This window comes from Bacillus rossius, chromosome 3, assembly GCF_032445375.1.
Source record: "Bacillus rossius redtenbacheri isolate Brsri chromosome 3, Brsri_v3, whole genome shotgun sequence".
Taxonomy (NCBI): domain Eukaryota; kingdom Metazoa; phylum Arthropoda; class Insecta; order Phasmatodea; family Bacillidae; genus Bacillus; species Bacillus rossius.
The window spans coordinates 51,887,289-51,900,531 of NC_086332.1; the positions used below are offsets into that span (position 1 = coordinate 51,887,289).

At 35.3% G+C, this 13,243-nt stretch overlaps 1 protein-coding gene across 3 annotated transcripts in view; it reads right to left on the reverse strand.

The window, feature by feature from the left end:
• Positions 1–13,243, reverse strand: part of LOC134530693 (ribosome biogenesis protein NOP53) — a 47,563-nt gene that overhangs the window by 16,474 nt on the left and 17,846 nt on the right. For all 3 annotated transcript variants that reach the window (XM_063365771.1, XM_063365772.1, XM_063365770.1), the window contains exons 4-7: positions 10,084–10,242; positions 8,103–8,248; positions 5,434–5,654; positions 1,877–2,140 (exon numbers count right to left, since the gene is read on the reverse strand). In XM_063365771.1, coding sequence (XP_063221841.1) covers positions 1,877–2,140; positions 5,434–5,654; positions 8,103–8,248; positions 10,084–10,242 — 790 coding nt within the window. The remainder of the gene's footprint in view (positions 1–1,876; positions 2,141–5,433; positions 5,655–8,102; positions 8,249–10,083; positions 10,243–13,243) is intronic.

Genomic DNA, 13,243 nt, shown 5'->3' on the forward strand with positions numbered 1-13,243 from the left:
GGCCAGCGGCCCCACGCATGCCTTCGGCCGCATTGCCCATCCCCCTCTGCTCCCGCTCCCCATCCTGCCTCAAACTATTGTCATTGACACTTTTAGCGGCCTTGGAATTCTGCGGGCCTACAGAGGATGCCGCAGTGCTTGAGGACATTCTTGGATGTTTTGGGCGATGGGTTGGCTCGGAATGATGCGACTCGTCACAGCCGCTCTCGTCCGTTCAAGAAGAATGCGAGGGTATATAAGCAGCGACGCCGGCTTCCGCGGCAGTTCCGAGAGTACGGAGAGTTCCGCGAGTGAAGGCAAGGGCGACATTGGCGAAGAGGGTGAGAGACTCCTTCAAGAGTGGCGTGACGAGGAGAGACGGGACCATGACAGTGCGACTGAGTGGCGCAAGGCTGTGTGTGTGAGGACAAGCGCGAGGTAAGGGGCGAGCCTAGCTCCAGTGAGGAGTGCGAACTGTTAAACTTGACAGACATTGAGTGACTTGCGAATAAATTTTTTTAAGTGCAATTGATTGGTGATCAGACATTTTTAAGTACAATTATTTATTAGTAATGTAAATATTAGCAATTAATAAAACTGTAATAAAACTTACCCTCTTTTATCGCGTAATTGTCGCACCTATATTTTAGGCCGACAAAATTGGGATGAAAATAAATTCACTCGTAAACGTCGCATGCTGTTTTTGGTCCCGCTATTAGATGCAGATCATTTTGTGTAGGTATCTTTTCCGTATAAAACGATGTACGTATTTTAAAGAAGAAATCTAATATTTATTCTGACATTACCACTTACTGTACTTATTTAATTAACGGAAATACGAAGTTGTTGACGTGTAAATTTTTCTTTTTTCTTTTAAAGACGTTTTTAAACGTTATTACCTTTATCTATACGTTTGCAATCGTCGCGATGTACCATTTACAATAATGTAGAAAGTGCTAGTTGGTATCGTTCGTGTTTGGTTATGTCGCTTCCCATATAGAGTGCGCACACGTAGTCGAATATCGATATCTCGCCGATTCTTGCAACTCGCGCTCTCTGTCACCTGCTGAGTTAACTACATTTGATGGCCCGCATTCTTTCTAGCAAGTGTGTACTACGACACGTTAATTCACGTCACAGATTCAAGTGGCTTGCGTTGGCATCAGAGTTTTGGTTTTTCTATTTAAAGTTGAAGAAAGGTTTTTGTAGCACGACTTATTAATTTAAATTGTTTAGCGTGCTCCTTTAAATATCACTTTTTAAATAAACTTACTTTCCATGAAAGGGTTTTGTTTTCATTAACAACTTTATCTAACAAAAATAAAAAAACTTTTTCTCGCATAATCGTCGCACCCCTACTTTCAAACTTGATTTTAGAATAAAATTTGCGACGATTATGCGAGAAAACTCGGTAATTGGGCTATCCCTTACGAACCCAGTTCTCCCCACATAAGTTCGTAACAATACTAAAATATCTTTGTGTTATTTTTATCTTATGATTATTTTACTAATGTTTTTCAATGAATACAGGAAAGAGCTACTGTGAAAGGTCTTTAATCCAGCATTCTATGTTTCGACACATTCTGTAATCTGTCTCTTCATATTTTCCGGTGGAATCTGGCCGTTGACCTAAGACACCAAGTCACATTAATAGGCTACAGTTTTTATCTAGCTCTGAGCTAATCATTACTATCGGTTTTCATTTCAGAACAATGTTTGTTTTGTAGCGGGTAACATTTAAGATTATCACATTTGGTATTCACATTAAAACCGTAATGACATCTAATAATCTGGATAAATTGCTAATTTTAATGGCCATGGTCCACAAAATGCTAGATTCAAGTCCCGTCACTATACCACTCATGAGACCTGTGGCGTTTTCAACCACGACACTCACGCATGCTTGGATCCTGGCTCGATGATGTTCCTCATCTGCAGGCTGTTGAAGCGGCTCTTGAGAAGGCTGCCCTGGGGCTTGATGCTCCGCAGGTTGCCGCCCAGCTCGCTAGCCAGGTTGAACTCCAGCTCCAGTGGCTCAAACTTCATCCTGCTCAGCTTTTTGGGCTCCAGCTGCCTCAGCTGCCGCGCCTTCTCCCGCCTCGCCTGCAGGTCTGCCAGCCTCGCTTCTGCCTCCTTCAGCCGCTGCTGCAGGAACCTCAGCCTGTGCGCATCGACAACACAGAACTTCAGTAGTGGGGGGTGCCACTCCACCCCTCTTTCCCAAAAATCTGAGCTAATTTTACGTGCATGACATGCAAACAAATTTTTAAACACAGTACACAAGCTAACTGCAGTAGTTTCCTAATCAAGTTTTACCATGAGAAATTGTTGTTAATGCTGCAGTTCAAATACATGCAAAACACATAGAAAACTACTTATTTCAGTCTAGTAAAAGTGCCAAGGCACACCTATGCACATTACGCTACCTATAAAAACTATTCATCTGACTAGCCCACTTTATCACTCCACATACTGTAGCATGTCTCATCTTTGGATTACAGTGTGCATTTTAATGGACATTTAATCTCTCTTCCAATCACAATATCTATAACTAGCAATGTCCTTCTTTCAGTTGCTCTGTTGCCAGATATACCCAAAGAGTACAAACAACTTTATAGTGTAATGAAAAATTTTAAAAATGTACAAAAACAAATTTTTAAAAGACAAATTTAGAATGACAATTTCAGAGATACATTTTCTTGTATTTCATGTGTATTATCTGATAATACAGGAAAAACCCTCTAATGAAAATCCAGTTAAGAAAATTTCCTGCATAGTAAATTTAAAAAATTTAGCACCTACCCTATTATACATACAATTTAAACCTTTTAATAAATTTTCCCTGTTAATACGTCTAAAATTGAAGGTACCATCAGTTGCCTGAAGTTCCCCAAATCAGCAGATGATTCCCAGAAACCTACCCTCTCCTACGTCAATCCCAGGCCCTCATTAATCATATAAAAGGCAGTCCCTTGGCCCTCTAAAGGATAGCTGTTGTAGCTCTGAGGACGATCATTGCTAGTCGCATCTGGCCACTATCGAAAAGCGAAATAGAGGGAGCGCGAAAGTTTGAGTATATAGAGGAAAAGACAAATATGATCTGCCTAAGCCCAGGCCAGAAGGAAGAGCGCCCAACCTTAGTTCAATGATGCAGTGAGTTCAGATAGTGTTTTTTTTATTTTAAAGGAACGCTGTCGCCCAAAATCGTCGACATAATAAATAGTTCGACAACGACCACGAGTTTATAATTTTGGGCCAGGGAGGGCAAAGGTGCTGCTACGAAAGGCACCTATTAACTCAGAGGCTCCATTCAGGATATCAACAGACCATTGAGTATCCACCTGGCCAATCCCAATGTCATTCTCCTACAGGAGCGGATGAAAGAAGGCCCCCAAGCAGGCTCCTGGGATGGGTAGCTCACTCAGCCCAAGACTCCCAACCAGGTTTATTCCTGTCGAAGGAGATTCCCCAGATAAGGCCCTGTGGGTGTACCAAAGCCCGAGACTGTGGCGCTACAAAGCGAAGGTGAAGTGTAGCTACTCCTGATACACCCTCTGTCTTTATTCCTGCATAAACCCATCTTTAACCAGGCCATGCCCACAAGACACAAGCCGAGTGAAATCCTCACCAAACACAGGACAACCCTCAACTTCTCAAGGACACCATTACAACCATCTGCAAGGAACCCCTCACTGGGGATGTAGCTTAAAATCTGTTAAGTTTCACTCTTGCATTGTGAGCTATTTTTAGCCACATATTAAACCTCATTAGTGTGCTGACAGTTATAATTTATTTATTCACAAATTTACTGATTTTCTTTTTGAATACTTAATTATGTAGATAACTCGGGTGTTAGTTATGTTCCCAAACAATTAAGTTAAATCCTAATTTTTTTTTTTTTAAAGAATCATGAAAGTTTTCCAATCTGATCTAAATCAAAGAAAATAAGTCCTTCATCTGACTTCCATATATCAAAGCTTTATAAAACCATATTATGTACATCATATGTTTGCTCGAATCTGTTTATCTAACAAGTCTATTTTTCATCACATTACATCAAAGTATGCCATCAAAACGGTATGTTTCAATACCCTGTTTAGGCCCAACATTAAGTTACTTATTCACAATTTTCTGTTAATCAGTAAACCATGCATGTGCACAAAAATTTAAACACCTTTAACATGAACAATTCAAAAACTGGTCACGAGTCATATTAAAGCAAACCATTTGAAAACCAAACTTCTATATTCATTACACTATGTAGGTAATATGAGTTTGTAATGCAACAAGTAACATTGAGATATTACAGTAGTAAATATACTGAATTTTTGATGATTATCATGGGTGGCCTTAAGTAAAAAATATGATGTGCACAATGTGAGCTGATTGATTTAGAAGGTAGATGTAAAGGGTACAAAAAGTGTTCAATACACTCTCAATAATTTTTTATTCAGTTTTGAGTTCACTGCCCTCAAAACTGAAGTATGTATGAGCAACTAAATTGGCATCATGAACAGATTTTGAGGTAATATAAGATGTGTGAGAAACTACAGGTTCAAAATTTAGGAAGTAACAAATCGGTTCCCAACATTTCTAAGCATTGGCATTTTCATGCAGGTTTTTTCTTATCACATTCATGGTACATCTGCATGAATTTAAGTCCTGAACCTATGCAAACATTTGAGACTCTAAAGTTGTTAAATGAGTACTAGTGTATAAACATATAACATGAACACGAAAAATGTAGCTTGTTCATAAACACAGGGAAAATACTGTGCCTATGACATCACCATAAACTATATTTCTGATACAACAGCAACTCCAGCAAATGAAAATTTGTACAGTATGAAGTAAAAAAAGGAGAATACTATTTGTAAAATATTAATATATAAATGCATATGAATATTTGTAAAATATGCTTCAACCATGATTATGAATTTCAAACAGTAATGAATTGCAACTACTTAGCATTCTCTACATTGAGAAAAAAATGTGTACAGTCTAATGAACAAATATAATGAAGGAAATGACCAAACATTAGGGTAAAAATGTATTTCAATAAATGTCAAATATTAAATATGGAAGCAATTTGCTTCTTGCATAATACCTTTGAGATTTTAGGGACAAATTTTGGATGTTTACAATCATCAAAGGAAGCACGAATGTAACAGATAATAAAATGTTTCCAAATAAATTCCAAATAAAATTTTTTCACGGATGGAAGCATGTAACGTAAAAAAGCGGCAGCAAGCAATAATGTCAGGTATACACCATACACGCCAATCTGGGTACCTCACTGCAAAACACTCATGTAATTAATTTTCTAAGCTATAAAACACATGGTCAATTTTAGTTTATTCAGCAACATGGACATGCATGTAGATCTATTTATTCTACTAGCACACAACTCGCACAACAATATTTTGAAAAAATTCTGCAATAATATTTTCTTACTGGTATATATCAGCTGTTTTCTTTTTCTCTATTTTAGCCTGTATTCTTGCCTTCTCCTCTTCTCTGGCTTCTTTCAACTTTCTCCGCTTTTTCAAAGTCTTTTTCTTGTTTTGTGTGGGAGGATTAACAGCTCTGTACTCATCATCATCAGATGGTTCATCCTTCACTTCTATCTTCTCGCTGAACGGCAGTCCTTCCGACATTTCCGAGAACCAATCAGCCTGCAACACATTGATGATAATTTGATAAACCAAATTAGTTTTAAATTTACAACAATATTCTGCATAATGCATTAGAATAAAGTTACAAAAAATTATTTACTGTAGTTTCATTTAAATTAATTACATACGACTATGATATTTCTAGTGTTATGGTTGATAGGTATAACCGAAAATAAAAGCAAAAATTCATGCAAAACTATATGTTGAAAGTAATAACCAAAATACTATAGCAAATAAGAAACATATACTAATATACAGGAACCTATTGCAATAAATAACAAAACACCTATGTCACATAACCAGATTTTATGTTTTCCCGCATTTTAAACAACTTTTTTTATGGTTACATATAATACTCATATAGTATAAAATACAACCATTAGGCATAATTTTTTTTCTAATTTTCTAAGAGTGAAAAAAAATAATGTTTCACTGTAAACTTTATTACAGACCGAACACTTAGACTGTCTTATCATATGTATACTTGGAAATAGGACTTTCCGTAAAAAAAAATTAAGACTTTATAAAAACTATAATGAGACATACCAAGAACCAGCAAAGGTCACTGCTAATAAACAGAAATGTATGAGCCTGTGCTGGCATGTACTAATGAGAAAACATCTTCAGCACAGCCACTCATACCTCAGTTTTTTTTAAATACTTCTGCCCAAAGATGCAACTTCTCCTACTCAGATCCTTTGTATATTTTCTCTCAACAACAAATACAAACACTGCAAAACTTACCTAATGACACTAACCATAAAAAATATGCTGGAGCTGTCAATAATATAGGCAGTGTTTGTATCACGCCAAATATTGTTAGATCATTGAGATGCATTTCCAACATATGTTTAACAAATATTAAGTAACACCTTTTACAGATTTTTTTTGTTTGTTTTAAAACAATGCAATATGTATCTCCAGGGACAAAGTGAATAACTTGTAATGTGAAGGACAAATATTGGTTTCACTATGAATAAAAGTGTGGTCACAGACCAACTTTTGCATTACAAAGATAATATCATACAAGTTTTGTATAAGATAAATCACTTTTATTCATTGGTATTGGGAATACAGTAGAATCCCGCTAATCCGAACTACGTAATTGGGACCGAACCCTGTCCGGATTAGCGAAAATTCGGATTAGGTGGAATTTTGTCATATAATGCCATATATTGTCTTTTTGAGGCGTATTTAGTGTCTGATATATCAAATATGTAAGGAAGGTCAGACGAAAAATACAATTGTATTATTTAGCGTACATATTTAGTGTCATATAATATTTTTAATTATCACATAGATAGATAGATAAATTATAAGTTTCTTATGTACATATTAATAAACGTACAACATTACTTGAAAAAAACTTGTTTTTCTTTACTTTTCTTAGTTCTTAAATGATTAAATTTTTTTTTTATCCTAGCCCTGTTCGGATTAGGCAGATTTTCGGATTAGCGGGGTTCGGATTAGCGGGACTCTACTGTATTTTGATTGGCAAATATGTTCCTGAAATAATCCAGTCTTCAGAAAGAATAACTGCGTTAGTGAATTTGCTGTTAAATAACTGATATTATAGGAAGAGACAGAAATAATATTCAAGTAAAAAAGTCATAGCTATCTTATTACGTGAAAAATACTAAACATTTTATGTTGTACAAAATACTAAGAAGAGTATTGAAAATTCCTAGATAACACAAAAACTTAACATTTGTGAATTTTTTTTTTTTTGGTATGTTGTATAACAGAGCTTCATGAACTGTCTACAATACATCACTTTAGTTATTCGTAGATGAAATATCCAAAGTGTGAACAGAAAGGAGAGGAGATCAAAGTTCCAGAAAAAAAGACGGACACCAAAGAATCGAACTGTGTTATACAGAATTCAGTGGCCATCAATGTATCTACAATTCTTCTTGCATGTCTTAGCCATGTTATTTTTAGCTTGCATGAGATTTATTCTATTCGAAATTCAGAGAAGAAAAAGGAGCCTGTAAAAAGCTCAGGTGTGATACCTCAGAGGATTTGAGTCTTCGGGACTAATGGTGTAAGTCAAAAGATTTAAGCTTTGAGTTAGCTACATATTTCATATCTAAAATGTTAAAAGTATTTTTTTTTGGCATGGTAAACTCAAATTTGCCAAATTCTTGACCAACACCACTATGTTCCAGTACCCCTCATTTATTGCATTGGTCTTTCCTGATCATACAAAAATACCACTACCTCTAAACAAATTATCAAGTTGGACCTGCTTAAAGCTGAAGGGTAAACCAACTGTTCTTGGCCAGCCAGAAAAATGAAAATGATGAAATGAGATGAGGAAAGAGTAACAGGAAACCCTGATGTATTCCCCAAGAAATGGTAGAGTCTATCAAACTCCTCAAATGAGAGTTGAAGTATCCAAAAAAAAATTTATGATCCATCACTAAATAAAAAGCTGACATGTCACACCTCTGCCTTTTTCACAGAAACTCGGGAGAACATTTTAGTTGTCACACGTTCAAGATGCTTCTCCTGCTTAATTATCTCAAGCTCGGTTTCTGCTATCTTCTTCAACAACGCCTGGTGGTCAGCATACGATGGATTGTAAGACGTTCCTGTAACACACCACACAAGCATCACAGATGCTTGAAGTAGGGTTGCGCAACTATGTACTCCAGAGATATTAAATTTAATACTAATATCCAAACTCTTATTTACATTTTTACACAAAAATTACATAAATAAAATAATAACGAATAAGACTGCATCTGTTTAGCTACTGTTCAGCATATGCTTCATGATGCTTCATGTTCCAAATTTTTTCTGCAGTACACCTTAGCCAATAAAAATTATTCCTAAAAACTTCTATGATGCCGACCAGTAAAAATCTGAATATGGCCTTAGTATAACCGTAACCTTGACAGCATTTGTAGAAAACAATTTTTTAGAGATCAGCTGAACTATAGTTCTTTGTAGACAAAATTAAAAACAATGCAATCTTGAAACCCAATGATTATGTGAATCAATTTTAAAACTTCACTAAGATGGAAAACTAAAATTTTTAAAACTTATCAACATAAAACAAAAAAGAGATAAATATCACAACAGTTGTGGTGGCAGATCAATGCCACTGAAGTGGTTTTAAGAAGAGACGGGTCTAAATGAGGTGCAATGGTAAAGCTGGATTTAGTTCCTGGCATCACATGACTAAAAAACAATGGAAAAAAAATTGCTTTGCTCCCAACACATCACTCTTGCTGTGATTCCAGTCATGTTGATTTGCTAGTGTACCAGAAACCACAAAAACCCACCATTTCAGCTTTGTTTTTGTCAGTGTGTGTGTGCACAAAGAAAATATTTATCAGTTTTATTAATAAATGAATCCTGTACCCCAGAGGAGAAGTAGAATAGGCAAAATCAAAACATCAAACTATTATCTTGTAAATAGTATTTTCATCTAATAAAGAATATAAAGAATGATGGTTAGAGTTTCATAAAGCAATTAATATTACTAGAAAAGAAGCCTGAAAATAAAGTTGAATAAAATATAATTATCGTATTTACCCGAAAATAATGCGTCTCTTAATGTAATGACAGCACAAACGTTTTGTTTATAAGATTATGAAAAATCTTTATGTACTGGAAAAGCAAATGAAAATAACTTACATTATAAAATTGATTCCATATTTACTAGTGCCATTTTTATAAGTAGAGTAATTTATATGGTCTCTTTTGAAACACCAAGCAGCATTAAGAAAAAAAAAAGTATTTTATGACTATAGTTCAGAAAGCAAAGAATACGGTGATATACAGTGGTTGGTGGTTGGCTGAGAGGGTGAAGGAATTGTGGGTGAATGGGGAGGGGTTTGTGCCTTTGCCAGCAGCCACAATGAAGAAAAGCAGAACGAACCCAGTGAGAACTCCATTTGCACCATTTACTTCACCCTGCATCTCTCATCAGTGGCATAAGTGACAAAGAGGCAAAGCCTGTAGTTTTTCAACTAAAATGTTCTAAATCGCTTGATACAAGTTTGTGATTATAATGCAACCACCACTTTTAATTTCCACAGTTTTGGTAAAAAAAAAAAGAATTATATTCAGGTAAATTCTGCAATTACTAATTGTCTCAAGTCAACACTGAGGTAATTTGAGACAGATGAGGGCTAAATCTGTGAGCTAGAGCAGTGACAATTCACGAGGAGGGGGTGGAAAAAAGGAGGAAACACATGATAGTACACCAATACAATGCACCGGCTCATGGCAAAGGTAGCCATGCTTTTCACTTGTGCAAACTTTGTGGATTCACTCTGCCACGAATCGAACCCACATGCCTTGGTGGGTTTGCAAGTAGTTTGACTGACTTAACTGAGCACACTGGATATGAACATAGGCAACTTTTGAGTCCTGTATCCGTGGCATCGATACCTTTTTACTAAAATCTAACACACACCTGGATGGGGTGCTTCTATGGCATTTAACTTTGTAGGCTTATTCAAAACACTCTTTGGAGGCTGCTTCTTGAACAATCTGGTGTTCTTAACAAGGTTGGCCACTGTTGTAGGTTTAAACCACTCTCCAACTTCAACTAAAGGATTATCTTCTGGTTTACCTATAAAAAAAAAAAAAGGAATTAATTTATTTATGTACATACTATGAATGAAGTAACTAACATATCTGAAAAAGATTTTGTTTGAAAAAAATAAAAATCAGAAGCCTGAGGCCTGCAAGCAAGTCAAAAGATTTTAGTTGAACTATAGGTTATGCAAAATTCAATCCACATTACTAGAATACCAAATTTTTTACATACCATTGTGACAAAACCATTCTGATGCAAAAGGAAATGTTTAATTAGCATAATTATTTGGTAACGTACATACTAGACAACAAAATCAAACACTTAAATTTATTTTATCATTCAATCATGGATGATTTGAGATGCTTTGAAAACCTTAAGGAATCTACTGATACAACCCAGATACATAATTAATTTCCAATTTTGACACTCATGTGAACTTGAAAAAACTTTCTGCACCCAGCATTGTGCGGTTATGATGACAGTACAAAAATGTTAATGTGGCTAGCTGTTAGTTTTTTTCTCTAATGCCAATTCAGCAACTACCAGCTAGATAAGAGTTGAGAAACTGGAATATCCAGGGCAACCAGTGGTAGACTGGGCAATGGTATAGGGACCTGCCTCTCCACACTATTCCATACTCTCCTCGACATCTAGTCTAATAAGGTAAGCTGGCCATAGGAGTCCTCAGCCTATAAGGAAGCCTGGTATAACCTAGAAACCCTATGTCCTGTTTGTGAAGGTTTGTTGTCAGTCTTCATATCTGTACACTGGTAGCAGCAACTTCACCATTCAGGGCATAACAGTACCAGGGCAGCCTCACCAAGAGTTCAGGGAAGACAAGCTTAGTGGAATCAGACCCCAAGTACTGAGCATCAAAGTGAGTAGATCCTCTTTCACCTCAGGAACATTTAAGGAATTGTACACCATTACTCATGGTACTAAGACAACAGGTACGCGCGCGCGCATCGCCTCCCCTCGCCCCGCAGCTGCTGACGTCACGTGGCTGATAGCTCACCCAACACCAGCAACTAAAGAGCGTTGACTCACCACCACATACTGTGCTTCTTGCCATGGTTGTTGCGCTACAGTAGCTCTGTACGTCTTGTCATTCTTTCGTTCGCAGTAAAGCTGTCTACGGTGTACGAATTTCGTTTAAATGTCATACTGTGCTGTTTACGGTTGTAAAAACAGTAGCAGAAACAGTGATGGGATAAAGTTTTTCCGCTTTCCAAAACATGAGGATCTTCAACAAGAATGGATACATTGCTGCCGCAGAAGCGACAAAATTAATGTAAAAAATGGTAAGTAGCCTATATCATTCTGTACCAATCAAATGTGTAGGTTTACATTAAACACATAGTCCTTAAAAAGAAAACATTCTGCAGCAGTTTTTTCTGAACGGAAAAACACGGATGAGAAGACAGGCAAAATGTGTTTGGTAAGTGATATTTCGTCAAATTAAATGGAACAGGGCAGTGCTTATCAGAATGAAAGTACAGAACTACTTTTGTGCAAGGAAATGCATTTTACAAAGACATTTCAGGAGAAATCACCTTTAAATGAAATAGATCTTGCTGACATAGAAGAAATAGACTTAGATTTAGAGGACAGGCCCCTTTCAAGTGACGAAATTTTTCTTGAAGGGCTGAAATATGTTGCTGGCTATATAGCTCACCGTTTCAGAAATAAATATCCTGACCTGGGCACTACGGATTTCAATTCGGAGGACGATAGCTGGATACATAAAGGGTAACTTAAAATGTCCCACTAATGAATTTTTTGAATTAATAAAGATCGCTGAAATGTGTTTTGATAATGTTCATGGCAACAATTTGTGCAAAAAAGAGCGGATTTTTTAATGACTGACTAAAATGATTTGCGGAACTACTGAAAATAAATATCCAGAAGAAGTTATAAACTGTTTTGTCAGGACAAGAACGTATATGCGTATCAGGTATTTGAACATGAAATATGTTAACGAACAAGACGAAAAACGCAAAGAAAGAAATAAGATGAGGAAAACTATCGTCTAAGATTTTTCAGTGTGATAGTGTCCACTTTCCTTCACCATAATATACATGTTCATAATTTATTTACGATGTTTTTTAACTACTATATTTAAGAAAAGCATTTATTGTGAATATTCCAGCAATTATGTAGGGCTTAAGGTATTTATTGTATTCCAGATATTGAGCATGTCATTTTATTGCCTTTATTAAAAATTTTATATATATATATATATATATATATATGTTAACAATGTAACAAAATTGCGAAATTTTTGTATTGCTATTGCAATTTCGTTTCTTGTAAACATTATTGTAGACTTTTTCATATTGAAATTAAATTTGCTATTTTTCAGTGTGATAGTGTCCACTTTCCTTCACCATAATATACATGTTCATAATTTATTTACGATGTTTTTTAACTACTATATTTAAGAAAAGCATTTATTGTGAATATTCCAGCAATTATGTAGGGCTTAAGGTATTTATTGTATTCCAGATATTGAGCATGTCATTTTATTGCCTTTATTAAAAATTTTATATATATATATATATATATATATATATATATATATATATATATATATGTTAACAATGTAACAAAATTGCGAAATTTTTGTATTGCTATTGCAATTTCGTTTCTTGTAAACATTATTGTAGACTTTTTCATATTGAAATTAAATTTGCTATTTTTCAGTGTGATAGTGTCCACTTTCCTTCACCATAATATACATGTTCATAATTTATTTACGATGTTTTTTAACTACTATATTTAAGAAAAGCATTTATTGTGAATATTCCAGCAATTATGTAGGGCTTAAGGTATTTATTGTATTCCAGATATTGAGCATGTCATTTTATTGCCTTTATTAAAAATTTTATATATATATATATATATATATATATATATATATATATATGTTAACAATGTAACAAAATTGCGAAATTTTTGTATTGCTATTGCAATTTCGTTTCTTGTAAACATTATTGTAGACTTTTTCATATTGAAATTAAATTTGCTATAGGGT